Source organism: Orcinus orca, chromosome 12 (assembly GCF_937001465.1).
Source record: "Orcinus orca chromosome 12, mOrcOrc1.1, whole genome shotgun sequence".
NCBI classification, from domain to species: domain Eukaryota; kingdom Metazoa; phylum Chordata; class Mammalia; order Artiodactyla; family Delphinidae; genus Orcinus; species Orcinus orca.
Window position 1 is genome coordinate 42,649,861 of NC_064570.1, and position 26,510 is coordinate 42,676,370.

At 43.4% G+C, this 26,510-nt stretch overlaps 1 protein-coding gene and 1 long non-coding RNA gene across 6 annotated transcripts; one reads left to right on the forward strand and one right to left on the reverse strand.

The window, feature by feature from the left end:
- Window positions 1-16,732: 16,732 nt before the first annotated feature.
- Window positions 16,733-24,689, reverse strand: VGLL2 (vestigial like family member 2). 5 transcript variants are annotated; one of them, XM_049695539.1, is made up of 5 exons: window positions 24,275-24,689; window positions 21,722-22,034; window positions 19,133-19,654; window positions 17,938-18,000; window positions 16,733-17,855 (listed from the first exon to the last, which is right to left on the reverse strand). In XM_049695539.1, exons 1-4 carry the CDS (start codon window positions 24,353-24,355, stop codon window positions 17,957-17,959), a joined length of 960 nt encoding a protein of 319 aa, XP_049551496.1. In that variant the 5' UTR covers window positions 24,356-24,689; the 3' UTR covers window positions 16,733-17,855; window positions 17,938-17,956. The 5 variants fall into 5 exon arrangements, with proteins under 5 accessions (XP_049551496.1, XP_004264732.1, XP_049551495.1 ...); XM_004264684.3 differs by lacking the exon at window positions 17,938-18,000; XM_049695538.1 differs by having other exon boundaries at window positions 16,733-18,000.
- On the forward strand, window positions 24,667-26,291 carry LOC125960699 (uncharacterized). The gene is made up of 2 exons (XR_007470642.1): window positions 24,667-24,799; window positions 25,567-26,291. It is a non-coding gene; the product is annotated as an uncharacterized LOC125960699 (long non-coding RNA).
- The last annotated feature ends 219 nt before the right edge of the window (window positions 26,292-26,510 follow it).

A 26,510-nucleotide genomic window follows, 5' to 3' on the forward strand; every position in this document is an offset into this window, starting at 1 on the left:
AGGAACACTCCTCCCATTAAGTAGTCGCTGAAAGCAAGCCTAGTAGAATGATACATGTTGTGGGTGGTGGTCTATGACTCTGAATTAACACAGGGAAGTTCCTGAGTTCTCATCTTGGCCCCAAGAGCCATTTGGTTTTAGTTGTGACAATCCCATACCAACTGTCTAACCTTCAGCAGAATTCTGAGGTGAACCTTTGAGCATTTGGGAAAGCTTAGAAAGACTTATGAGTCTGGAAATGAAACTGTGATTCCTCACCCCGAGGTCCCTTAGGCCACTGCCCACCCTTCAGTCTGGGCTGTAAGAGAAACATCTTAGTTAGATGGTTAAAGACTCAACACTTATATTTAGGGACCTGAAGGAGGAGGATGAGAAGTGTGCTCAAGGGGCCAAATGAACTACAGATTATCCCAAAAGGGACAAAGGAAGTGACTAAATAACTCTACACATACAGAAGGAACTAGCACCTATGACATGAGAAGTCATTGGGAAAGCTATTACTACAATAAAGTATTGTCCTTAATGACTACTCTAAAATACTTTGTATTTTGGAGACTTGGAACAGTAGCTTCAGTCATAATGACAACAGGACTATGAAGGTCTCTACGTTCTAAACTTTAGCATTCCACGATCTTTGGGTCATATAAAAATCACTCTGTGACTTGTGTGCTGTTACAGAAATTAGCTAATATAAAGATGGTTTTTGTTTGCCATATCTTTTATACATAACATACTTAGGATTACATTTACTATCCAAGTGTCCTTAAAATTAAACATAAATGATTATATAACGTTAATTCAAGCTGTGTGATTTTTAGCAACCACACAAAATAATAAACACCTAAATGAGAACTATTAAAAATTAAATGAGAGCACCTAAATGAGAGCAATTAAAAAATTGCTGCAGAGAAACACTCTGATTTAAAGCCAGTCGTATTTTTGCAGTTACCCATTTAAATCTGAAAGCCTCAAATGCTCTAATAGCAACACCAATGAAAGTATTGTGTGTTACTTAGTTGCAGTATACAGGATGTTCACGAGCTATAAAGAACACTTTGATCATAACATTTGCTAAAAACTACTGTGGAAGAGGAACACGTATGTTTTCACCTTGGATCATTTAGTTCATTTTAAAATCTGCCTACTGCCTGAGAACCTGCAAGATGACAGGCTGTATGATGAGGAACACAGGGAGGTCAATGTGTCAATTCTGTGGTGAACAGCCCCCAAGTAAAGGTCCAGGATATGGCCACTCTGCGACATCTGTCATCTCACAAGGCAGAACAAGGCAGAATATTTTCCCTCTGATCTTTTGACTTTCTAATGGACACTGATCATTCTTTTTGTTAGCCCAGCATATGATGCCCCTTCCTGTGTTGGGGAATTCCTCTACCATTATATTCCGAGTGGAAGCTATGCTCCATTTGCTTCCCTGAGATTTCTCACAGTAAGAAGGCAGGCAAGTGACCCTAGCCCCTACCACTCAGACACAGCCACCACAGGCTTCTAATTGAGAGCGAAGGAAGCAAAGAAATAGGAACCACAGTGAGTCGTCCCTGGTGACGGTGGCAATTGCAGTTGGTCTAGCTCCCAGCATGCAGTGTCCAGGGCCAGGAGAGTCTGCAGAGCAAGTCTGGAGCCTGGTGCCTCTGGCAGCTGGGGAGGCCAGACTGGCCTGGTTCTGCTGTCTGCTTCTGGCCGGGCTCCCTGTTCCATAGCCTCTGAGTTGGGTTCTCAAGCCCTCCCAGGGATTCTGTGACTTATCTCCATAGCCTTTCCCCCGCCCTGTATTTACATTTATTGATTCAATCCTTTAATAATTTATTCAACACATAGGTACTACATGCCACGTTTTGTTCCAAGCACTAGAAATACAGCAATGAACAAAACAAAATCCCTGCCTATATGGAGTGTAGTTCACCTACTATAACTACTAGTGTAGTTCACAGTACTGAGCATTTGGCCAGGTAGCAGTTTCAAAAATAAAGAAAATGGGTAACATGGAGTGTGGTCATCTACAAATACTGGCATTAACAGTTCATCCTGTCCTGGGAGAAGCAAAAGAAATGAGAGATAGGGAAGAGCAGACAGTAGAGGGTCTTAGTGCTAAACCACAGAGTTTGAATTTCATTCTGTAGTAGATGAGTCATCAAAGCTTTTTTTTAAATTATCTCCATAGCCTGTTAATAAATGTTTTTCTTTTAAATCAGCCAGAGTCAGTTTCTGTTTCTTGCAACCGTGACTTTTGCTCTGCCAGTGCCACAGACCTTTATTTTGGAATACACAAAGGGATGAGAAGCATATAGAAGAATTCGATTTTCAGTACAATACATTTGCATTACAATCTGGTAATGCAATCTGGTAATTGTAATGCAAATGATTACATTACAATCATTTGCATTACAATAGAGAAATTTATAGAATAGCTGAGGGGAACGGCCCGTTAAATATCATGTTTCAGCTAGGATATAAGTGCAAATTAGTAGTCTTTTTTTATAATTCATAATGAATAGTATTGGTAGAAATACTTAATGCAACATAAAATAGTGGCTGAAATCTCATAGGGAAATTTATTATAGATGAAAGTAATTGATAAAAATACAAATGGCTGGTAATACTGAAAACCATGTAAGTTAATTCTGGAAAAATTTGATTTTGTAATCAAGAGGGAAAAAATTGGCAATGGCTAAAATTGGCACTTGTTAAAATATGTTCTTCACTAAAAATTAACAGAAGAATAAAACCTTATTGATAAATTTTTTATCTGCAAAATACGACCTGGGAATGTTAGACTTGAGAGAAATAATGGCTCCCAAAGGCAGAAGTTATAATTGGTATGAACGAAACAAAACAATACAAAAGCCGATCAATGAATCTAACCTTCATTTTAAATTGTTCAAGGAAAAGAAATAATCCATTAGATTATTATGGTTTAACATTGCCAGTTGAACAAAATTTACCTGGATAAAATTAATGTGTTGCTATAATTCTGTTGAAAATGCTTTATTCAAAATGTCCTGGAGAAAAGGGCCTGTCCCTGGTCTCAGATACCCTCTGTGTTGCTTACCCATCCTGGTTTTCCCTGGCCTATTGGAATGTTCTCACCTATTCTTCTCTGCTTATCTAAATTCCAGTCTTCCTTTAGGATCAGCTCATATTCCAACTTTTTGGAAAGGCTTGTCCCTAACTCCCTCCCCTCTCACTTCTCAGAATTACTATTGCCCTTGTCTTTATATCTCATTTGCTGGCAACTATATGTATTCCTGTTCTATTTCTATGTATTTTATCTACTCGAATAAATTGCAAGCTTTCCGAAGACAGGGTGATGTCTTTTAACATTTTATACCTTTAATCTAAAGTAAGTATTCATACTTAATGGATGAATTGGCTTTCTCATCATCCTTTTCCAACACACTTCACAAGTCTTCACTTTTAGCTCATGGAAGGGATGCCAGAAGATTGGTCTACTGTCAAGAGGGGCTCAAGAGGATTCTTTAGATCCTGAGTTATCTCTTGAGACCTAGACATATTATAGAAGTTGGTGGACTGCTTTGAGGTTCAGATCCAACTTAGGTGAGGCCTGAAATTCTGAAAGCCCTTGAAATGATGGTAAAGGATGTTAAAGGAGGCAAAAAATTATTTTATCATTAGCATTCCTCCCATCTTAAACCCAACTTTTATCCTCAGAATAGCCTTATGGATGTAGAATAAATGTCATAAATTTTAAGTTGTCCTTGACTTCTCTTTGACCTTCTCTCTTTGGTAAAGAGGAGCCCATCCAATTTTGCTTTTTGCATTGGTCAAGGCTATGGGGTGCCCAAACCAGAAGACCCATCCCAATCCTTCTAGGCTTTTCACAACTAGAAGAATCAAGGGGACAAAATATACAACCCAAACTCCATTGTATATATTTTAGAATATTTCCTTCCAGGTTTTTTTTTTTCTTCCCCGTGTGAGCTTATTTTCATGGCTGGAGTAGTTGTATTTCTCTTGTTTTTTTTTTTTTTTTCCCCCACTTACTTTATTGCATAAGCTTTCCTTCCCCCTTATCATTAAAAATTCTTTGTGAATGTTTCTAATGACTGCATACATCCCTTACGATGGATATACTGCTGTTTAGTGTTCCCATGTAGATTCATTCACTCATTCATAAATATTTATTGAATGCTTACTACACAGGAAGCATTGTTATAGGTGCTAGGAATAGAGCAATAAACAAAGCTAAGTCTTTGCCTTGATGGAGGCCACATTCTAACATTCTATCAATAGATAGGGGAGAAGACATGGTAAATAAAAAACAAAAATATATATGACAATACATTAAAAGATTCATACACCATGATCAAGGGGGATTTATTCCAGGTTGCAAAGATGGTTCAAACATCCACAAATGAGTCAGTGTGATACACTGCATTAACAAAATGAAGGATAAACATCATGTGATCTCAGTAGATCATCTCAGTAGAGATGCAGAAAAAGCATTTGACAAAATTCAGCATCCATTTATGATAATAACTCTCAACAAAGTGGGTATAGAGGGAAGGTATCTCAATAAAATAGACTGTACATGAGAAGCTCACAGCTAACATCATACTCAACAGTGAAAAGCTAAAAGCTTTTCCTCTAAGATCAGGAATAAGACAAAGATGTCCACTCTCACAACTTTTATTCAATATACTATTTGAAGTCCTAGCAAGAGTAATTAGGCAAGAAAAAGAAATAAAAAGCATCCAAATTGAGAAAGAAGGGGGCTTCCCTGGTGGCGCAGTGGTTGAGAGTCCGCCTGCCGATGCAGGGAACATGGGTTCGTGCCCCAGTCCGGGAAGATCCCACATGCCGTGGAGCGGCTGGGCCCGTGAGCCATGGCCACTGAGCCTGCGCGTCCAGAGCCTGTGCTCCGCAGTGCGAGAGGCCACAGCAGTGAGAGGGCCACGTACCGCAAAAAAAAAAAAAAAAAATTGAGAAAGAAGAAGTAAAACTGTCACTATTTGCGAATAATATGACATTATATACAGAAAACTCTAAAGACTCCATCAAAAAACTATTAGAACTAATAAACAAATTCAGTAAAGTTGCAGGATACAAAATCAATACACAAAAGTCTGTTGCCTTACTTTACATTAATAATGAGCTATCAGAGAGAGAAATTAAAAAAACAACCCCATTTACAATTGCAACAAAAAGAATAAAATACCTCGGAATAAATCTAACCGAGGAGGTGAAAGAACGATATTTTGAAAACGATAAGACAGTAATGAAAAAAAACTGAAGAAGACACAAAGACCCTGAATAGCCAAAGCAATCTTGAGAAAGGAGAATGAAGCTGGAGACATCATGCTTCCTGATTTCAAACTATATTACAGAACTATAGAATTAAAACAGTAGTAGTATTGATATAAAACAGACACATAGATTAATGGAAGAGAATAGAGAACCCAGAAATAAACCCATGCATGTATCATCAATTAACTCATGACAGAATATGGAGGCAATAATGTACACTGGGGAAAGGATAGTCCCTTCAATAAATGGCATTGGGAAAATTGGACAGCCACACACAAAAGAATGAAACTGGATTGCTATCTTATACATAACTCCCTTTAGTTAACAAAAGTTAACTTAAAATGGATTAAAGGCTTGAATATAAGACCTGAAACCTTAAAACTTCTAGAAGAAAACACAGGTGGTAAGCTCCCTGACATATGTCTTGGCAATGATGTTTTGAATCTGACACCAAAAACAAAAGCAACAAAAGCAAAAATAAACAAGTGGAACTGCATGAAACTAAAAAGCTTTTGCATAGCAAAAACAAAACAAAATCGACAAAATTAAAAGGCAATCTACTGGATGTGAGAAAATAATTGCAAATCATAAATCTGATAAGGGGCTAGTAGCCTAAATATACAAAGAATTCATATAACTCAATAGCAATAAAAAAAGGGGAGGGAAGGAGGGGAGAGTGGTAGTGGTGGTTAGATCATACAGGCCATGGTAGGGACTTTTTACCTGATAGGAAGACACTAAGGAATTTTGAACATATGAGAGACATGATTTGACTTTGGTTTTAAAGGATCATTCCAGAGCCCATGTGAAGAAGGGACCGAGAGTAGGGTGGGGCAGAAAGGTAGAAACAGGAAAATCAATTAGAAAGTTATGATAATTAACCACGAGGTGATGACGGCTTGGCAGGGAAGGTGATGAAACAGCAGTGAAAGTGGTTGATTCTGTGTTTCTTTTGAAGGTTTTGCTGATGGATTAGATATGGAGTACAAGGGAAGAAAAGATTAAGATTTTTAATCTGAGCAGTGGGAAGAATGGAAGTTACCACTTATCAGGTGGGAAAGACTGAAGGAGAGATGATTCATTTTGAGAGGCAGGATGGCAATTAGAGGTTCGGTTTAGGATATGTTAGTTTTGAGATGATTTTTAGAGATCTAAGTGAGAGGCTGACTATGCAGTGGGACAGGGGATTAAGGAGAGGGTTCAGGCTGGAGAGTTGTCAGTATATAGATAAGGCTGAGAGTAGCCATGAGACTGGTCCAGCTCAACCAGGGGTGTGTATAAAAAAGAAGGTCCAAGGACTGAGGCCAAAATCATTCCATGTTTAGACATTAGGGAGCTGAGGAGAGACTACCAAAGAAGACTGAGAAGGAGGGGTCAGAAAAGTAGCATGAAAATCAAGAGTGCATGGAATCCTGGAAGCCAAATGAACGAAGCGTTTGAAGAAGGATGGAATTATGAACTGTGTCAAATATTATTGACAGGTAAGGTAACCATATGTCTTAATTTGCCTGGGATAGTCCCAGTTTATGCCTTTGTCCTGGATTATTACCAGTGTCCCTTTCACACTTATAAGTGATCTTGTTCAGACCATAAATTATATGGTCCCCTGCGGTGGACACAGAGGTGTGCTATTTAGATCATCTTTCAAGAGAACCTGCTTTGGGGAGCACGGCTAACTGACACCTCCAGCTGCTGTACCTTCAGATCTACTGTGACATTCATGCCAGGTCATGCTTCCCTTGGGCCATTTCCAGCCACTGACTAAACACAGGGGAGTACCAGGAATGGGCCATTCCTGCCTGATCTGGACATTATTTGGCCACCAACAGGCCATTTTGACTTGGGGACTGACTCTCTATCAGTCTGGCTGAGACTTTCCCAGAATTGCACTGTAATCTCAGGTTTTCCCTATCCAATCCTCCCTTTTCTCTCTTCTTAACATGTGTCAGGCCTGCATTGCAACCTGAAGGCTTTTTTCACCTACGCTTTGTCTCTCTCCCTTTATCCTTCCCAGGCCTTTCTCCCAACAAATCATTTGCACATCTATTCCTCTTGGCATCTGTTTCTTTGAGGCCCTTAACTAATACAAATAGTACCAGGAATGGCCCAAGAAAACAGGTAGCAAGATGGGATTTGGGGTCTGGCTCCCTCATCACCCAAGTGGCTAAGACGACCTCATCATGAGTGATAGATATGTGGGGCACAGACAGTCCTGGGCACAACATCGCAGCCCAAATGCTACGAATTTCACCAGTGGTGAACGAGAAAAATATCCCATGGAGGGGAACACCTTTGCCAACGTGATGATTCAGGCCTTTGAAAGATATAGAGGCGATGATGCCTATGAGAACAGTGGAACTCACTGGCTGTTTCCCTGCAGAACAGCTGTACTGATTCCCAACAGAAGGATCATGAGAAATTAAGGGTATGTAGCAAATAAAGGCTAATTGTGAGAGCTAGAAGGTGTCTCTGATAGGTTAAAAAGAGGCACTTATAAACTGTAGAGTAAGAGTAGACACAACTGAGGGGCAAGCCCCACATGTGATAGTCAAGGTAGGTCTGTTGAGAAAACCTGTGACCCTGAAACCCTGGATGGGGGCAACTGGATGGATGCCCCCAAGGAATTTGGCTCTGCTGACCCCTCTCACACCTCACTGCTTGTCGAGATGGCTCATACCTCTAACGTAAGAGCTAGCACTTTCTCTGTGCAGGGAGATACTCCTGTGGCCTGTCCCCAGCAAGGCAACAGGTGCCCCCTTGGGAGCTGCACCTACCTCTGATGGAGACTGCCAGGTTGATAACCAGGGTTAAATCCCAGCCTAACCTGACTTGGGATATGCTGGGTCTGATAAAGAAGGAAAGAGATTACATCTCAAAGGAGCTCTAAGAATTAGCTAGCATCTAATGGTGGGAGCCAGGGGAGTAATGCTGGGATTACATTCGGAGGGTACGTGAGTAAGGGGGTGGGAAGGTAAGACTGGATAAGCAGGAATTCATTCACTCAGTGGGACTTCCTGGAACATGAAATTTTAACATCTTGGAAAAGACCCAAGGCAAACTTTCAGCTAGGGTAGACTCGGAAGCCTGGAGAAAACAAAGGCCCATGCTGAGATGCCCTGTCAGATGGGAGAGGAAGGAATAAAAAGACTGAGGGAAGTGGGAATGCTGGCACGGACATATTATGTGAGGCCAGAAGACCCACCAAAGGACACACTAAGGTCATTAGGAACAGGATGATGAGAGGGGTGCCTCGCTGAGCATCACTAAGCAGCTCAGTAATGGCCTCCTCTGCAGGCCATCCACATCTGGGCTCGTTAAAATCTATGGACATGACACAGCCCTGAAATAATAGATACCAGATGGCTGCACTGGACTACTAGAAGCCAGGGGACCCCCATCACCATGATGATGGAGAGGCACCCAAAGAAGCTTGAGCATAGGGAGTTGTGGAGATGGTTAATAAAGCATGTTGTCCCCAGGACAAAACAGAAGGGCAGCAGTGCTTACCATTTACAATCAGAGAAAGGCAAAAATGGAGGAGTTAGGAGGCCGATGTGGTCACTTGAATAAAAATCACCATTGTACAGATCTGTAACCCATTGACTGAAGAAGTGGACAGGTCCTAGGACAGAATCTGCAACACCATCACGGTATATACTATGATGATTCCACCACAGGGCACTGTGGCCATTTATTCCAGTACTGTGCACTGGGAATCCCCAGACATTTCAGACTATTAGACGCAGGATCTGAGTTGACTTTGGTATCTAGAGACCTGAAGCATCATCATAGCCCCTTTGTTAGGGTGGGGTTTATGGAGCCAGGTATTAAATTGAGTCCTGGCTAAAGGCCAACCTACAGTGTGTCCACCGGGTCCGTGACCCCACTGGTGGGGGGGGGTCACACATTTATACACTCTATAAATGTGTAATAGGGGTTGACATACTTGGTGGTTGAATCACTGGATCCTTGGCCTGTGGGGTAAAATATATCATGGTGTGGAAGGCCAAGCGGAAACCTCTGGAACTGCTGCCCTCCTCTCTTCCCTCCCCTAGCCAAGATAGTAAGTCAAAAATAAAATAGGATCCTGGGGAATTACAATGATTAGTGCCAGCATTTATGTTCAAAACGTCACAGGGTTCATGGTTTCTGTCACACCTCCTTTTAATTCACCAGAGCTTCTGCAGAAACCACATGGATCCTGGAGCATGGCTGTAGTGTAGCATGAGTTAAATCAAATAGTAGCCCAATTGCAACTGCTATGCCAGGTGTAGTATCTTTGCTAGAACATATTAATAAGGCCTCAAGTGCATGGTATATGGCTTGACCTCTGCTTATGGCAGGATCTTCACTGATGTATCATCCTATTGATGAGACAAGTAAAAGGTTGCAGAGAGCTGATCTTCAGGTTTACACAGAGCTAGCTGATGACCTTGACAGGTGTGTGTGCAGTGGAAGCTAAGCTAGAGTGGGTACAAGAGAAAATGGAAAAGTAAGTGGAGAGAGCAAGAGGATGACTCATTTAAGGCTCGCTGCCATTTAAAGGGAGCAGAGAAATGAGTTAGTAACTAAAAGGAGACAGGGTCAAAGAAGGTTGCTTTTTTTTTTTTAAGGCAGGAAATATTGCAGCCTGTTTTATATTAATGGGAATGATCCAGTAGAGAGGGAGAAATGATGATGCAGGAAAAGAGAGGACAATAGTTGAAGGGATGTCCTTGAGCAGAAGACAGAGATTGAGGATCAGTATACAAGTGCAGAAAAAGGATATTTGACACTGCCTCCTAAAAGTGAAGAACCTCTCCCCACTCCTTTTAATAAGAGGATTTTCTTTACTGAAGCAGCTTCCAGACTATTTTTATTTTCTTTTTTTTAACTTGGACATTAAACCTCAGATGAACCTGTATTTTAAAATTGGTTTGCATGTAAAATAAAAAGTTTAATGCAATAATTTGTGTATTTTTTCCACAATAGTTGGTAGTACCTGCTCAATGTACTTAAATATCCAGCTGAGGGGGTAAAGAATAAGTCAAGGGAGAATGAGATAATCTTTAGGGTTACTGCAACCTTTTAAATTCTGAACTTGTGTCCCAAGATGCTAAATAATAAATGGCAAAAAAATGGCAGAGACATTAGTTGGTAGGAGTTCTGATATGGGTGAGACCACGTACTGTGTCTGGTGTGGAGATAAGGCTTCCAGGAAGAGGCAGAAACTTACGTGAGATGTTGAAGAACAGATAGCATTTGGATGAGAAGGTAGTTAGGGTGAAGGGTTTCTAACAGAATGGGAGGAAGGAATTTACCAGGAACCTTCTGTGGAATATGAGAAAAACACTGCCGAGTGCACCAACCCAGAGGAGCAGTCAACTAGAATTGTGATAAGTACTCTGGTCACTTCTAGATGATGTACTCTTGAGCTGAAATAGTCTCGTAGTGAGCTTGATGTCCTCCTGAGAACTGTGACAAGATACCTCTAACTTCATTCTGAGCAACCATATGGACATATAGGACAAGCATAAGAAGTAGATCAGGAAACGAGCAGATAACACGCAAAGCATTTTCTATAATACCACTTTTAGAACTTTTCTGTTTATAATAACTAAGGAGAAGGAGAATAAAGCATGGGTAATTTGAGTTCAAATTAGAAGTTCCTCTAATAAAGGAAGTGACAAGAATTAAATTTGCTCTCTAAAATAGCAGTAAAAATGTAGTCAGAAGCTTTTATGATCTGAAAGAATATACATTATTAAGTGGTATAATTTTGTCTTGTTTTAACTTAATGCCTTGCCCTTGTTCTGTGACACAGGGAGATTCAGTGGTACCTATTCTTTCTACCTCAGTCTCCTAAGACCCAAAGCCTATATTAACCTGCAGCCTGGTACATTTTATGGCAGTGAAGCATTGTTTTTCTTTTTTAGTTTCAATACATTTTATTTAAAATTTTTAAAAACCTTTTTAATTTTTATTGGGGTATAGTTGATTTAAAATAGTTTCAATATATTTTATATCGCAAACAAAAAAGGGAGATGGCAGTACCTCACTGGCAGGTTTAAAAATTTTTCAGTCCTTAAACATCGAATAACCAGGTGTCCCAAACTTCAATGCAAGATGGTGGTGCCTGTATTATCATTTTTAAAATTTACTAGCTAGTTTGAAACAGTTAAGGATAAAATTGTGAATAAAATTTCCCTTCTCACCAATCCCAACTGAATACAACTTCATCATGGTTTTCCCTTGGGATACAAGTCTGACACGTCCCTAGGCTCTTATCTTACTCCTTTCAAAAAGTACAAGCGAAGAATGTGTTTTTAGAAGAAGCCTTTGAACAAGGAAGAACAAATATCATAAGCTCTGTTCTTTGTGTTTCTTACCAAATCTGTCTGTCAATGCCCTCTGTCAGTTTCTGAGTGTGGAGGAGAAACTGCCCGAGGTAAAAACAGGATTTCACACTCCACAAAGCAAGATGGAAGAATACTAATAATACAGAACCTTTAGATATATTGAGATAACCTCCCAGATATGTCAAGAAATTCCATAAAAAAGCAGGTACAATGAAAAAAAGTAATATGATACTAGAGGAAAAAGCATCCTATTGTTTTCTGAGATGGATTACACATTGGGTAAAATGCACTAGAAGAAGAAAAAGAAAAAGGATTGTACCTAGTAAAAATAAACAACAATAACAAAAAGTTTTGTTAATTTTTGTTTTCCATCCCAGTTCTTGATAATACCATTACTGGCACAGGGCTGATAATGTAGTTGCCAAAAATAAGGGCAAAGCTGTAGTAATGAGAATTAGCAGGAAAAAAAATAAGCTCTGACATTCCCATCAATTATAATCCATGTTTTAAGCAATTATGTGTTTAGAATTTTAAGATACTTGATTTGCTCTTCCTGAGCGAAAACTATTTTTACCTGAAGTATTCTAAAGAAGCTTCCAAATTATGAGGTAAACAGAGTATTTTACCACTTGTAAATACATATATAGACTAAAGTATATACTCCTTAAATAAATGTTGGTAAAAATCTAGTGGTAACTAGATCGTTAGAGTCATGCAAATATTGATTAGGAATCAAAATATTTTAATTCTTTAGTTTTGTTTTCCAAATCTTAGTCTACCTTTAAACTAAATTTCTTATATGTAATGAAAATTGTATATTTATTAATTTACGCAGTTTTGATAGGAAATGGAAATAATAATGACAGAGGAGGATGGTTTGAGCAAAATCACTTTAGTGACTTTGAAATTTTGGGAGATAAGTAGAACTAGAGCTTACTAGGAGATCTGAAGAACAAAACAAACAGAAAATATGCTGCTGTTGCTTTTCTAGATGAAAGAAATGAATTCCGTAAGACAAAGGAAATTTGGACTCCTTATTTCTGTTTTAGAGGTGCTTCGTTTCATGAGTACACTGGTAAACCAATGGAAACACTGTAAGTTGAGGTAGACATGACCCTGTGTTGTGGAGAACTTTAGATTTTTCTCTTATTGAGTTAAACTTGTGTTTTAAAGTGGAAAAATTCCAAGTAAAGAGTAACATTTTATCAAAGTATTAATTATTCCAGTAAATTCACTATATATTTCTCTAAACAATATGTTTCTCTAAACATTAATTTTTCAGTCAAATATTTTACTCTTTTCCCCCAAAGACAATTTGTCTATTTTCTTAAAGTGAGCTTGGATTAGCAGAATCATCTCTGCCGACTCTGCCAGTGGCCACTCTGCCTGGACAGTGTTTCCACTGGGGTGGAGGTCAAGGCTGGAGACAACTGGGCGCTCCTCCTGAAGGCTGCCTTGCCTTTTTAGGTTATGAGGGTCTCTCTGTGTTTAGGATAACATGATTGACAGCTCTGCTCCAGCTCCAATTAGCACCCTATAATTTATTAGCTTCTGCTTTCAGATTGTGCGTTAACTTCACAAATATTTCAACCACGGAAACAGCAGCTATCAAGTGTCTCGTTCCTGATCCAGCCCTCTGTGGCTGGAATGAAATACAAGGAAAGAGCGGTACACTTGGTCTGTCAAGTGAGAATAATCATTTGTGTCTGTGCCTGTCTGAGGGCATGGGGTCTCTGATTTCTCTTTAGGCATGCATTAGTGGTGTGTGTGTGTGTCTGTGTGTGTGTGGTATCTGTAGATAAATAGATTCTATTGTATGGATCCTGTATTTGTATTGTGAGTTTCATTTATTCATGGGAGATGAGGGAGAGCTGATATTGAGGAAATATGAAATTTACATTTGCTTAATCCTGTTGTTTGTGTAAATGTCAAAACTTCAGTTATGTGCAAACAGCAACTATAACAATGATATTGCCTTTAGGACATTTTTTTCCTTTACTTCAGAATTTAGAAATATGCAACAAATAATGAAGAACAACAAATCTTAAAAATCTTGCAAGGAAGAAGGGACCATAGAGAGCAAAGACCTTCACAAGTACAATCAAAATGTGAATTATTTGCATGCAAATTATCCATAGACTGTTAAAGCAATTTTATAAAGGAATCTTATGTTTTTTGGTTTCATTTATTTTTAAAGTCTTTTCAAATATCTTTCAACTTTTCTTCCATGCTTTGACTCCTAGTGAATTATGTTCAAAAATGCAATTTATGGAAACGGCATTTATATGGAAAGCAGTTTAAGTTTTATTTTAAAAAATCCCCAACTCTGAAGTAACCAATCACTAAGCGTTTAAGAAAACGTTTCTTGTTTATTTTGATAGAAGGTGTATAGGTGCCTGCACATAAGCACAGGATTTATGATTCTAAGCAAATGGGAGGTTAAAATTACAAGTTGTTTCCCCCTATTTGAAAGGGCACAGAAAATGCAGTATTTACCCAGAAAGAGTGGCAAGAGAAGCTTCCAGTCAGGGAGTCTACATCCCAACACTCACCACCTCTGCCCTCCCTCCCGTCCAGGCCTGAATCAATCTTAAGTCATTGCTAGAATTTGCCACGCATGGAAATAGAACTTCAAAGGGTAAATGAGACAGGATGGCAACTCTTATTAAACTAAGGGAGTAGAATAGATAGAGTTCCCTGCAGTTGGGTGACTGAGTTCTCAGCCAGAGGGCAATCGGCAACAGGATTATTTGGTGGCGGGGAGCTGTCTCTCCCCTTTTCCTCACTTCTCCCTCAGTAGAGGCCAAGTGCAAAGGGAAAACCGTGGATGAGGAGGACACCAGTGCCAACCGGGATGATTAGAGGAGAATCTAATCTTTCTCTCAGACCCCCAACCAGGTATAATATATGCAAAAACATCATGTTTACCTTTTCTCATGTCATCCCTCCTTTCTTTGAATGTCCTTTTTTCAACTACTAGGGCCTTCTCTACTCTGCATGGTTTCACGAATATTAGCAAGACAAGCATGAGAATTCATCCTTTACATGACTTGGTGGGCCTAAAAGAATGTCAAAAAAATGTCAGTTAGAGCTATGAGTTCACCAAAGTTCCCTTCGAAAGTCTTATTACACAGAACCGAATGATGATAGTTCCAGGGCCCCTCGCATTTCTACTTTGGGAATGTGTAACATGGAGGGAAATGCTCTGCTCCTCTGCTCCGTGTGTCCTATGTTGTAGGTCACTGGAGCCCTGTTCGGCAGTCTGGACGGTCTGTTCAGGACTGCCCCAAAGGCCAGTTCCAGTGAATGAGTCTCCTCACCAGCAACCTGATATTCAGGTTGGATGCAGCTCAGGAGAGAGGCTTCAGTAATCAGAACCTCGTGGCAGGGAAAAGGCCCCCTGTGGGTTCTGATCAGAGATCTTGTGAGTGCTAACGTAGGTTGAGCACAGGGAAAGCTTCTTGGGGAGGAGGACTACTTGGAAAAGATGTCCAGCAGAGAATGCACTTGCTGTGCTTTCTTCTTCATCTGTACACTCAGTGGCAAAGTTTTAAAAGGGCGCTGGAACCAAATGCGTTTTATTTACGCTTGTATACGCCAGCGATCCATGCCAATGGAACATGGATTTAAAAAAATCACAGAGAATCCAAATTTAATTTTAGTTATTGCTTCAATGTCCAAACCTCAGACTAACACGCTTAACACGACTTGGTTAGGTTGGGTGTGAAGAGCTTCAGAGCAGAGAAGGCTATAAATACTGAAATGAATTAATAAGAGAAGCGATAATAATTCCTTCCTAGAGATGAATTGAAAAATGCATCTGGCTGAATGGTCTACAGGTAGTGCCATTTGACGAAGGAGTCTGGACAACGTCCTGATACTTCCTTTGAGACCTGGGATTCTATAAGTTCTACAGCATGTCAGTCTTTGCTGGCCTGTCTCTTTTCCCTTCTTTATTCATCTATTGTGGAGGAGAAAGTAAGCCCAAAGGTGAGCATTTCAAGACAGATCAGAAGTGGGCCAGTAGTTACTGCAGTGGATAATAGTGCAGTCTCTGCCCCGGGCTGCCTGGGTTGGCATCCTGGCTCTGCCCAGTTATGTGACTGGGCAGATTACTTCTCTGTGAGCCTCTGTGGTAATAAGCACCACACAGAATTGTTGTGAGGTTTAAATGAGTTAACCTATATATAAAGCCCTCAGACCAGTGCCTGATAATTAACATTAGTTATTGCTATATGCAATGCAATTAGTTATTACTAATTACTATCACATCTGGGACAATATAATCATATAGTATCTTCCATCTGAGCAAAAACAGTAATAGGTTCTTATAATGATCATAGTCTACTTAACATGTACCAAAATGATAGAAAGAGGGGATGGGTAACTCTGCTAAGCCATGTTCTGAGTAAGGTCCCTTAACTGCACCCAACTCTTGAGACAATTACCCAAGATACACTGTATTTGCCTCTTGTGTTATAATGAAGATCAAGATTTGAATTAATATTTTATGCTTTAACAACTTTCAAGGGCAGTTTGGGCATAACACTAAATCTCTCTCTTCAGAGAAAGAACACGAATAACTTTGGCATCAAGGGAAAATAAAACCATTAATTTAATAATTTCTTTATTTTGGCCTAGCTGTAGGTTTGGTTTCCTAGCCTAGCTGATTAAAATATAAAATAACCAGTATTTCCAAAACATTTTTAAATTGAGGACTCTACTATCTGAAGAGTCTAGAATTTAAGAAGTAACAATAATTCTCTTTTGGAGAAAAATGTGTGTATCTGACTCAATGGTATACAAGTAGTGTTTTCTATACATCTCTGCTTTTACTTGATGAAGGCCATCAGATAACCTGGCCTTCCGTGGGCTACCATTTTCTTATCTGTAAAAAGGAGGGGGGATACCCAACTTCTCATCTCCAGGGTTGACATGAGGTGGAAAGGGGTTCACAGGTTTCACAGCATGACAATCACTTTGGAAAACCAAAAATGTATATACGAAGTAATTTTACTTCCTGACATCAGATCATACTACTATAAATTATTTTATGCTATTAGAGAGAAACTAAGGTATTTGTTTTCCTTTTAAGAAATAACACAGCGACCTAGTGGTAAACAAACATCTTTAATGTTCGTTTCTTCTTCCTCATCCCCTTCAGTTTTGCCCACATGTGTACCCCTTCCCCTGTCCCAACACTAAAGTGACCAAACCATGACCACAGAGACTGAGAAGAATATTCGAGGTACCAGAGACTCCATGGGCATCTCTTCCCCTTCTGGTGACTCCTAGTTCTTCTTCTTGGAGACAACTGGGGCCTCTTGATGCTTACTTGTTTTCATCCAAAGGAGGATAGAGGGAGGGACAGAATTTGTGGGAGAGAAGGCAGAGAGAGTTTCTTCTTTCATCATAAAATGTTCTTTGTAAAAAATATGATATATACACACACACACACGTATAAAACATATCCAGTGCAACTGCAATTGCTGTGCCAAACACTGGGAAGTGCCCCCTTTGGTCGATGTATTTCTGGAGTTTTAAACAGTTGTCCTACAACAGCTGCATTTCAGTAAGACTCAGGCAGGTGGCTCCAGATAAGCCACTTGCCGCTCACATTCAGGCTGAGGCTTCCACGTTCACAGTCCGAAGGAAAAAGTGTGTCTTTGTGTCTGGAGTGGGTGTTGTAGGGAGGGAGCGGGCAGGAAAGGAGCTGGAGGCTACAGGTGAGGAAGAAGGAATTGGCTTCTTTTGACTTCTCTACCACAGTCTTTGATGCAAATACAAATACATTTCAGTCTGAGGATATTGACGTCGGCAGTGCTATGATCACACTACTTAATGAAATAATTCACATCAGCATAAAAAATATTCACACCAAAACATCTCTTTTTCTTTCCCTCTTTCCAAGAAAACTATGATATCATGTCACCTAAGTGATCACCATGGATATTTCCAGTGATTTGCCCAAAAGTCATTAAGCATCATTCAGAGTCTTTGGATTTCCTCTTTGGCAGAAGGAATTATTTTTAGATGAACATTCTGTCGATGTGTGTTCTGGTTTTCCCAATACACGGAGAAGTTTGAAGTCTCTGCATTCCCCCATGTCCTCATCCATGAAGTGAGAGGCACAGATGCCAGCCTCCATGGCTGGTCAGAAGGGAAAGGGAAGGGGAAACCCTGGGTCAGCAGATCAGCTCAGAAGGGATGCACCACAGAGGGAATAACGACGAGCTGCAAACCAAGATCAGAAGCTGTTACAAACCCACTTGATTTCAGCTCTGAGTGTCACCAATTGCGCTATGCAGAGACCTACAGGGAAGAAGGTGGGTTGTCTAAAACCAGTACAGATCCTTGCTTTTGTCCTGAGGCTGCAAATCTGAAAACAGAGAGAAAATAAAAGGGAGAGAGAGAGGGAGAAGAGAAAGAGAGAGGGAGAGAGAAGGGGGTGGGGGAGGGAAGGCACAAGATATTTAAAGAAAGAGAAAGACAAACAGCACTGTTTCATTGTGAAAGTCACAGAATTCATCTAAAGGGCATGAATGAAAGTAAAAGCAAAGCAAACAAGTGTCAAATTTGCACCTGAGGGAAGGGAGAGCCGGCAAGACTACGAGCCAACGATTGCATTTATTATATAACTATTTTTTTCATTTGCCCTAAAAATAAAGCAAACAAAAAAGTAAACCCTTATTTGCCTGTACCTTTCAAATTCAACTCTTCAAGCCAGGGACTTAATATTATCACTAAAATCGTATTCTTGTTAAGTTTTATGTTTTCCGGAGACCTATTTAATTTGACAATTAAGTTGATATCAGAGTCATGAGTCATATTTGTATGACTTGTAACTACCACAAGAGGTGACAAGACCCCCCCCCGCCCCCCCCCCACCCCGGGCCACCATTTAAACTACCCTCTTAGCAGGCACTCTAGATCAGCGCTGTCCAACAGAAACACAATGGGAGCCATGGGCATAATTCTAAATTTTCCGGCAGCCACATTGAAAAAAAGTAAAAAACAAACAGGTGAGACTTAGTAATATATTTTATTTAACCCAATATATTCAGTATGCAATGTGTTGAAAATATTTCAACATGCAATCAATGTAAAACATCAGTGAGATGAATTTTACATCCTTTTTGGGACAAAGTCCTGAAATCCAGTGTATATTATACACTTACAGCACATCCCAATTCGGCCTGGCCACGTTTCACGTGCTCAACCGACACATGTGGCCGGTGGCTACAGTGCTGAACAGCACAGAGCTAGAACCTTTCCAACAAATTTTATTTTTTAAAAATCCTCTGTAATATTAACCAGCTACTTTCTCATTCTGCCCACACCGATAACAGACAGGGTCATCTGTCTGATGAAACACAACCCCGCCAGGCAGACCTTCGGGCCTCAGGGTCACTGGGGTCTCCAAGGAGAACTAAGTAGGGTCCCGGCCTCAGCCCAGGTTTGGGCACAGGGCAGGAGGGGCCCGGGGATGCCACGTTCCCTCTCCCGCTTACCTGAGTCCACGCTGAGGCCCAGACCCCCGGCCACGTCCCCCGTGGGGCTCGCGAAGGGTCCCCCGGGCGCGGCCCACGTGGCGCCGGCCGGCTCGCCCTTGGCCGAGAGCTCGCAGGACGGGCTGCCGGGCGCGGGGGCCGGCGCGGGAGCGAGGCGGGCCGGGCGCCCCGAGGCGGCCGGCATCAGCAGCGGCCCGTAGCGCGGGTCGAAGTGCGGCGCGTAGACCTCGTGCACGGCTGCGGGCCGCGGGTAGGCGGCGGCCTGGGCGCCGAGGGCGCCGCCCAGCGCGTAAGGGTGGTGCGGATGCGCGTGGTGGGGATGCGCGTGATGCCAGGGCTCTGCCGCGCCCTGGTGCAGGTGGCCGTGCAGCGCGGCCGGCGAGTAGGGGTCGGCTGCGGCGAAGGGCAGCTCCGAGTGAGCGGCGGCCAGCGGGCTGCCCAGCGGCGCGGGCACCGGCGTCTGGTAAGCGCTGTTCCAGAAGGAGGCGGGGAAGCTGCGCTGGCTCATCGGGAAGGAGCCGTCTTTGGGCCGGCGAGGCGGAGGGGAGGAGAGGGAGAGAGGAACGCATCACCGCCGGAAGCACGGCTGCCGACGCCGCTCGGCCGCCGCAGAACTGAACGGCCGGGGCGGGCAAAGGGCGGGAAAGGCGCCGTGCTGGGCGCACGCGCGGCGCCTCTCTCGCGGGGCTGCGGCCCGTGAACGCGAGGTCCGGGCGCCGCACTGGGGAACTCTTTGGGGAGGAGCGCCGCTTCCTCGGATGTTGCAGGCGCGTCCCAGGCTGCGGGAACCCGGAGACTGGCGGGGAGAGGAAGAGCGGAGAGACTTCCTTCCCCAGCCCCAGTTTCAGGGCGCAGGGAGCTTCTTTCGGACTCCGGGCTGGACGGCCTCGGACCAGAAGCGGCCTCGCCTTCCCGGCCCGCAGCCTCTCCTGAAGCTAAAGGTACCTCTTCCCGCTCTTGGTCGGCCGCCTAGCGATCTCACTACCCGCTCTCGCGTTTCAGCCTCTCTTGCTCCAGAAAATGTGCCCCTCCAAGGCCTCGGATGGACTGGAAATCCATCGACATATTTCGGAGTCTTGCTATTATTAGCCTCCTTTCTAGAAACTTTATTTCAAAAAAATTTTTTTGCAAAGAGTAAACTTTACCTATTAAAAGGGCAGCTGTATTATTTGCAGAGGGGGACACGAAGGGACAGGTCTTTTCAGTTTTAATTAAAAAATTTTCTGCATCAAAATGTGGACGCCAGGAATAATAATAATAACAACAATAATTATTATTATTGTTTGTATCATTGTTGACCCCTAGTGTCTGGAAGCATTTTAAGAGAACAGCATTTAGCTCAAATTTGTTGCCTTTAGTTGGGAGGAAAGGAAAGAAAGACATTTAATTAAAAGAACCCTGGAGAAGGCATCTGCATTTCATAGTAGATAATTTAAAATGCTTTGAAAATGCATTCTAAGTAGTGAACAGTCTTCCTGTTAAAAGTATTTAGGCAACTGGAGAATAAAAAGAATGTTTTGTATTTAAAACTAATGTTTTTGGATCTTGTCTAGGCAAGGTTTGTACAAACTGTCACACTCTTAAGAAAAAAAAGGAAGGGCGACAGTTGTCATTTCCCCCAAAATGAAATATTTGTTTTCCTTTGTTACAACAAAGTCCTCATTTCTCAGCTTGGTACACATCAAAAGCAAAGATTAGTGAGAAAGTTACCAAAGTTACCAAATAGTTACTTCCACCCTTGTTTTGGTAATAAAGGGAGGTCAAGATTTCAGAATAGAAGGGAGAGTTCGTTAACTCATCCAAGAAATCATTGTCCCAGGCTAGGTAAAGCAGTGCTTGGTGAGGAGGGTAAACCAATAAAGAAGGGATGTGTTTGGGGAAATCCCTTAGAGATGTTTTGGCTACCCTTAAATTCTTATTTCTTTATTATTTTACTCGCTTATTGAAAGACATTCTCTGCTTCAAGATTTCCCAAGTAATCAAAATCTGGCAAAAGGCATAAGTAGGTTTTAGGAGACATTCTTCAGCAGGTTTTGCTTGCACTGCATTCTAGGACTTTTTTCTCTGGAAAGATTTTCAGAAATGGGGTAAGGGCCCTGTAAGCTGTTGTTTGTGAAGATCCCCTTCCCCCCCCCCCACCTGCCTTGGGAGGCTGCTGGAAACCTCACATTTCCACAGCACATTTACATACATTTTCTGTTACCCTTACAGCCACCTCCAGGGATAGTTAAGTGGGCAAATATTATTCTAATTTTAGAGACCAGTAAATAGAGTGACCTCCAAGAGGTTAAGAGACTTGCCCAAGGTCATATTGCTAGGAAGTGGTGGAGCCAACACACAAACGTAGGCCTCCCAATTCCAAGGCCTTTGGTTTTTTTCTAGGTCACTGCTCTGCTCTGCCTCTTCAAGGAGAGATCTTAGGCCTGTGCCTACTCCTCCTTCGATTTCCTTATCCTCTCCCGATGGCCCTCCTCACCTCTTCTCTAACACCTAGCATTCTTTCAGCTGCATCTCTTTGAACCCCTGTAGGTGGCCCCCAGGCTATGAGGGCTCTCTATCCTCCCTTGCCAGTTGGGGCCCCATACTTACCCCGCCAGGGCCCGGAGCTCCGTGGGGCTTTGCTGCTTGTACAGCTTGGGGAATAGCTGCTAGGCTGGCTCAGGGCCCGGCTGAAGTGTTCGTCCACCACAGAGCTGATGTCTCCCTGGAAATAGGTGAAAAGGACGCAGCGGGAGTTGATGTACTCCGCCTCTGGTGGGCGCTCTTTCTCCGGGCTGCCTTCTTCTTCTTTTATACTAGCCGGAGTTTGGCTGGAGAAGGAGGAGCTGCCACTGCCACTGCTGTTGCTGGGGCTGGCGTTGCACTCCTGTGCTTCCTGCATTTTGGAGTAACAGGCTAGTTTCTGCTCAAAGGAGAAAGAATAGAGAAGTCAATTTCAAAAGAGCGAGCAAATCGTGTTCAGACTGCACTCCCTCATCTGGATCCCAAAGGTATCCAGGAGCAACTGACATGGGTGTCCATGCCCGGTGCTCAGTAACGTGGGCTGCAGTCAACAGGCCTCCCAACCTGCAGCTCAACAAAGGTGGGGCTCCTGAGAGGCCGACTGCCCTTCTTGGAGCCTCTGTCTCCCTGGAATTGCTGCCAGGCCACAGGGAGAACTCTCTGAAGGTGTCAGGGTGAAGGTCCAGGAAGACGCCTAAGCAGTTTGACCACAGAGCCAGGTTCAAGGCAGATATAGTTTTAAAATCAGGCTCCAAGGGTAAAAGGCACCCAAGTCCAGTTAGGGCCTGACTCTTCCCTGCCTGAGAACTCAGGGCAGACATGCAAGATGCAGGATTAAAGCATCCTCATGATAGAACATGAAAATAACAAAATCCACTCTACACAACAAGGATGTAAAGGAAGAACTGCTGTAGGATAAAAACATGAATAACATCGTGACATGGATCATTTTAATAAATGCAAGTTGATATTTGGTCATTCATAAACTGGCCATTAGAAAGTCTCAGCTTTTAAAGAGATCTTCTTTTGAGTAAGGAAAAACCAGTGGGCTATGACAATTTCTACCTCACCATCTGTGTATATTGAGGGAAAAAGTAATAAAAAGGAGCAGAGGATGATCTTGTCTGTAAGGTTGGGTAAATCATGACTGTCTGATAGTGATTTACAAAACGAAGTGTGGCCGCTGAAAACATTTTCTTAGAAACGAGCAATGGACTGAATGCAGTGTTAAAGCAGTATGCAGGCAGGGATGCCCTTCAAGGGAGACCCTGATCATACAAAAATGAACAGAGATCTTGGGGCAATAGATTGGTCCAGGGTCAGGGAGGAGAAAGGACCAAACGGACAGAAAACCAACCCTCCTTTCCTCTTTGTAATACTCCCAGCCTGGGAAGGAGCTCATCTTGGACACCGAAGCCAAAAGACTGGAGTTATTTAGCAATATCACCATTTCTACCACATTCCCACTTGGCTTACAGTGAGAGACTCTGGTGATAACTAAAATTAACATTGAGACTAAACAAACTTCTGGTTGGAAAGTTTTAAAAAGGAGAGGAGGAGGGAGAAAAACAAAAACAAAAGGCAAAGTCTACCCATTCCATCATTAATTCATCCGGAAAATTTCAAATAGATATTCTGCAAGCAAAATTGGCAAAAGCATGGACTCGGACACTGGGGTGTATTTCAATTTTCCCGAAGCAGGAGGTCCAGGCCCTCACTTTCCAACCTCGTCCGGACTCCTAGGGGATCCCCCCCTCTGCCCACTGGAGTGCGATCTTATTCATTTCCTGGACTACTGTCCTCAGTTTCGACTACAGCAGCTGAGGAATGAAAAGAAAAACTTCGACCAGATATAGCCCGGAGAATAGAAATATTGTAAAAATTAAACGAAACTTGAAGAGTTTGCAGAACCGGGGCTAGTGCTCTTCTCAAAAGTGGGTTTGTTGATGGCAGGGCAGCCGGACTCAGCTAGCGAAAGGCGAAGTATTATCTATGAAGCTTGCCTCTGCCAGGTCAATAATATTTCCCAAAACTTTGCAAAGCAGAGATTATAAAGCCAGTGAGTTTCGTGCAGTTCTCTTTGTAACGAATTCGCTGGTTCTGGAATTAATTGGCCTGATCGCTTGAGAATTGAAACTGAAAAAAAAAAAAAGCCTTTGATAAAATAAGCTTGCAGAGATGAGAACGCGAGTCTTTGATTCTCAGACATAAAGACAGAGACAGGCCTTTGCTTTTGTTTTGTTGTCACTCTCACCTTTGGGACCAAAGTTTGGTTTTCCCTGCGTGAGCTTTGCTTGCATCTCCCCGCGCCAGCACCGGGCTTGGAAGAAATCTGGAGTCCGACATACCCTAAGAAATCGATGCAGCTCGCGCGATCCTCGTCTAATTATTCCCGGGAAGCCAGGGCACGCACTAGCAGGACTTAGCTGCCTTCCCGAGAGAGCAAACGGGCAAGCTAAAGGGGTTAGCCCAACCTACTGGGTGGCAGCGCGGGCAATCCCCGCATCCGGGAGGCGCCCGCCGCTGTTCGGATGCCCAGTACCCGCGCGGAGGCACCGGGAACCTCGGAGTACTGGCAGTGCTCGGAGAAGCCAGGGCGCGCCACCTGTCTACGAGGCCCGGCCGAGAAGAGACACGTACCTGGTGGTAAGGGGTGTAGGCGGCTGCGAAGTAAGGCTGGGGAGGACCATAGACTTGGTACATAACATCCAGACAGCTCATGGCTTCCCGCAGCGGAGACGGTTAAGTGTTTTATCATCAACTCTCGGGCGGCGGAGGGCAGGGATGCTGCATGGGCGGCACTTGGACCCGAGCTCCCAAGTCATCCGCGGCGGAGCGAGGGGCAGCGTGCTCCGCGGCTCGGGATCCCGCTCGCACGCTCCCTTCCCACCCCTGCAGTTCCAGTCGCCACCGCGCTCCGAGATGGAAGCGCCCGGCCTCCAGCTAGTGGGCATTTAAACCCCACGCGGGGCCGGCGTGCTGACGCCATTCCCGGGCCGCGGAGGAGGAGGGGTTGGGGGCGGGGCCGGGAGGCCAATGGGGTGCGTGGGACGAGGGACCGAGGGGCTTGCCGGTGCGTTTCCCTGGGCTACCCGGCGGCGAACCTGTGGCCGAAGGGTGTGGTGAACTGCGCAGCCCGGAACTTGAGCCCTGAGACTTCGCACTGTGAGGAGCAAGGGTTTTCCAGGCTAAAGCAGAAGGGGGCGGGAGGACGGAGAGGAGAGGGCAGAAATGGGGGCTTTTACATTTGGAGAGAGAAAGAAAGTTGTTGAGTAGTGGGGAAAGGTCTTGTGGGAAGTCCCGACCTCACACTGTAGAGTTGAGTGTGTGCGTCCGGGGTGGCGAGGTGGGGAAGATTCTTTGCTCTCGGCTCCTCGGCGGGAGGAATGGCGCTATCCCTAGGAATACCCCAGGAAATCCGGATCTTCGCAGACAGGATGTAAGAGTCCGGGAACTCCTCTCTGCGCGGAGGAGCTCCCTCTGCGGGGAAACGGCAGCGGCTGAAGCCTGTAACCGCTGCCCTGCGGCACCTCCTTTGCGCCCCCTCTGAGCCAATCCGTACGCCGTCAGCTACCACACCTTTTAATTCCGCTCACTGGGGCGGATCCCTATTGCCCCTCTAGATTATGATCCCGCCCTTTCTCTTTGACGCCCTCCATCCGAGCCCTCTAGGTCCGCGTTATTCGCTCCCCGCCTCCAGCTCGTCCGGGTACCAGCTGCTTTCGAGGAGTCCAGGCGGCTTTACCCAGACCCCGGCCGCCCCGAGTCTCCTCGGCCGTCATCCTTTAAAGTTTCAGTAACTTTTTGGAACGAGGACTCATTGGCTGCAAGAGGAATTATCCTAAGCACTGCAGGGAGGTCAGAGAGGACTTTTGCTGACTCTTCAGTGAGTAATACAGCAGCTGCGATTTTGTTTGCTTGTTTCATTTCAGAGGTGAAAGAGAATACACTCCAGTTGTGAAACACGCATTTCGCATCGCCGTTCTGTTTCCTTCCCTGAGACCTCTCCTGGTTCGGACCTGCTTCCTGCAACGCTTTCCGCCTTCCCAGGCACCCCTCCCCCAGCCCTGTAATTCTCTGTCCTTAAAGTTTAGGAACGAATTGAGACAAGGCTTTCTGTACGTCGGGACAGGTGGGGGAAAGAACGTTACAAGAATACCTGTGGGGCATACTTGGGGGTAGGGAGGGTAGAGTTGGGAGCATTGAGAGCCCAGACCCAAGAAAGAAGCAGCGTGGATCACTGATAGAAATGAACTCTAGTGAATAACTAGAGTTTATAAATAGAGTATAAATACAACAAAAAGTCCGACATCGATTCACAGGCTATAAAACTGCGAACAGATGCACCCTTAAAAGATATATTTGTCTTAGGGACTTCCCTGGTGACACAGTGGTTAAGAATCTGCCTGCCAATGCAGGGGACAGGGGTTCAAGCCCTGGTCGAGGAAGATCCCACAGCAGCAGGGCAGCTAAGCCGGTGCACCACAACTACTGAGCCTGCGCTCTAGAGCCCACGCGTCTAGAGCCCACGCTCGGAGCCAGCGCACTGCAACGAAGAATAGCCCCCGCTTACCACAACTAGAGAAAAGCCCACGTGCAGCAACGAAGACCCAACGCAGCCAAAAATGAATGAATTAAATTAAATTTTTAAAAAAGATATATTTGTCTTTAAAACGTGAATATTTTAAGCCAAATGGTTTCAGGGTTGAATTTTGGTTTTGTTCAATTTATAAGTGGGTAGTGGCTCCATGTCTCCAGTTCGGTTTATAAATGGTGAGAAGTCGTGAGTGGCTGAAGTGTTTTTTAAATTAACTACAGTGCAATCTATTTTAAAGCAAATTAAAAAAAAAAAAGACACCCCTGTGGTACAGTTTTA

What these genes read in the sequence shown, in the direction of transcription:
- VGLL2 (XM_012539548.3), bottom strand. Translation starts at nt 24,355, where the DNA reads ATGAGCTGTCTGGATGTTATGTACCAAGTCTATGGTCCTCCCCAGCCT. An exon ending in CCTACACCCCTTACCACCAG is followed by an intron (nt 22,035 to 24,274) that starts GTACGTGTCTCT and finishes TCCTTTGAGCAG; the next exon opens with AAACTAGCCTGTTACTCCAA. An exon ending in GAGCTCCGGGCCCTGGCGGG is followed by an intron (nt 19,655 to 21,721) that starts GTAAGTATGGGG and finishes GCCGGCCCAAAG; the next exon opens with ACGGCTCCTTCCCGATGAGC.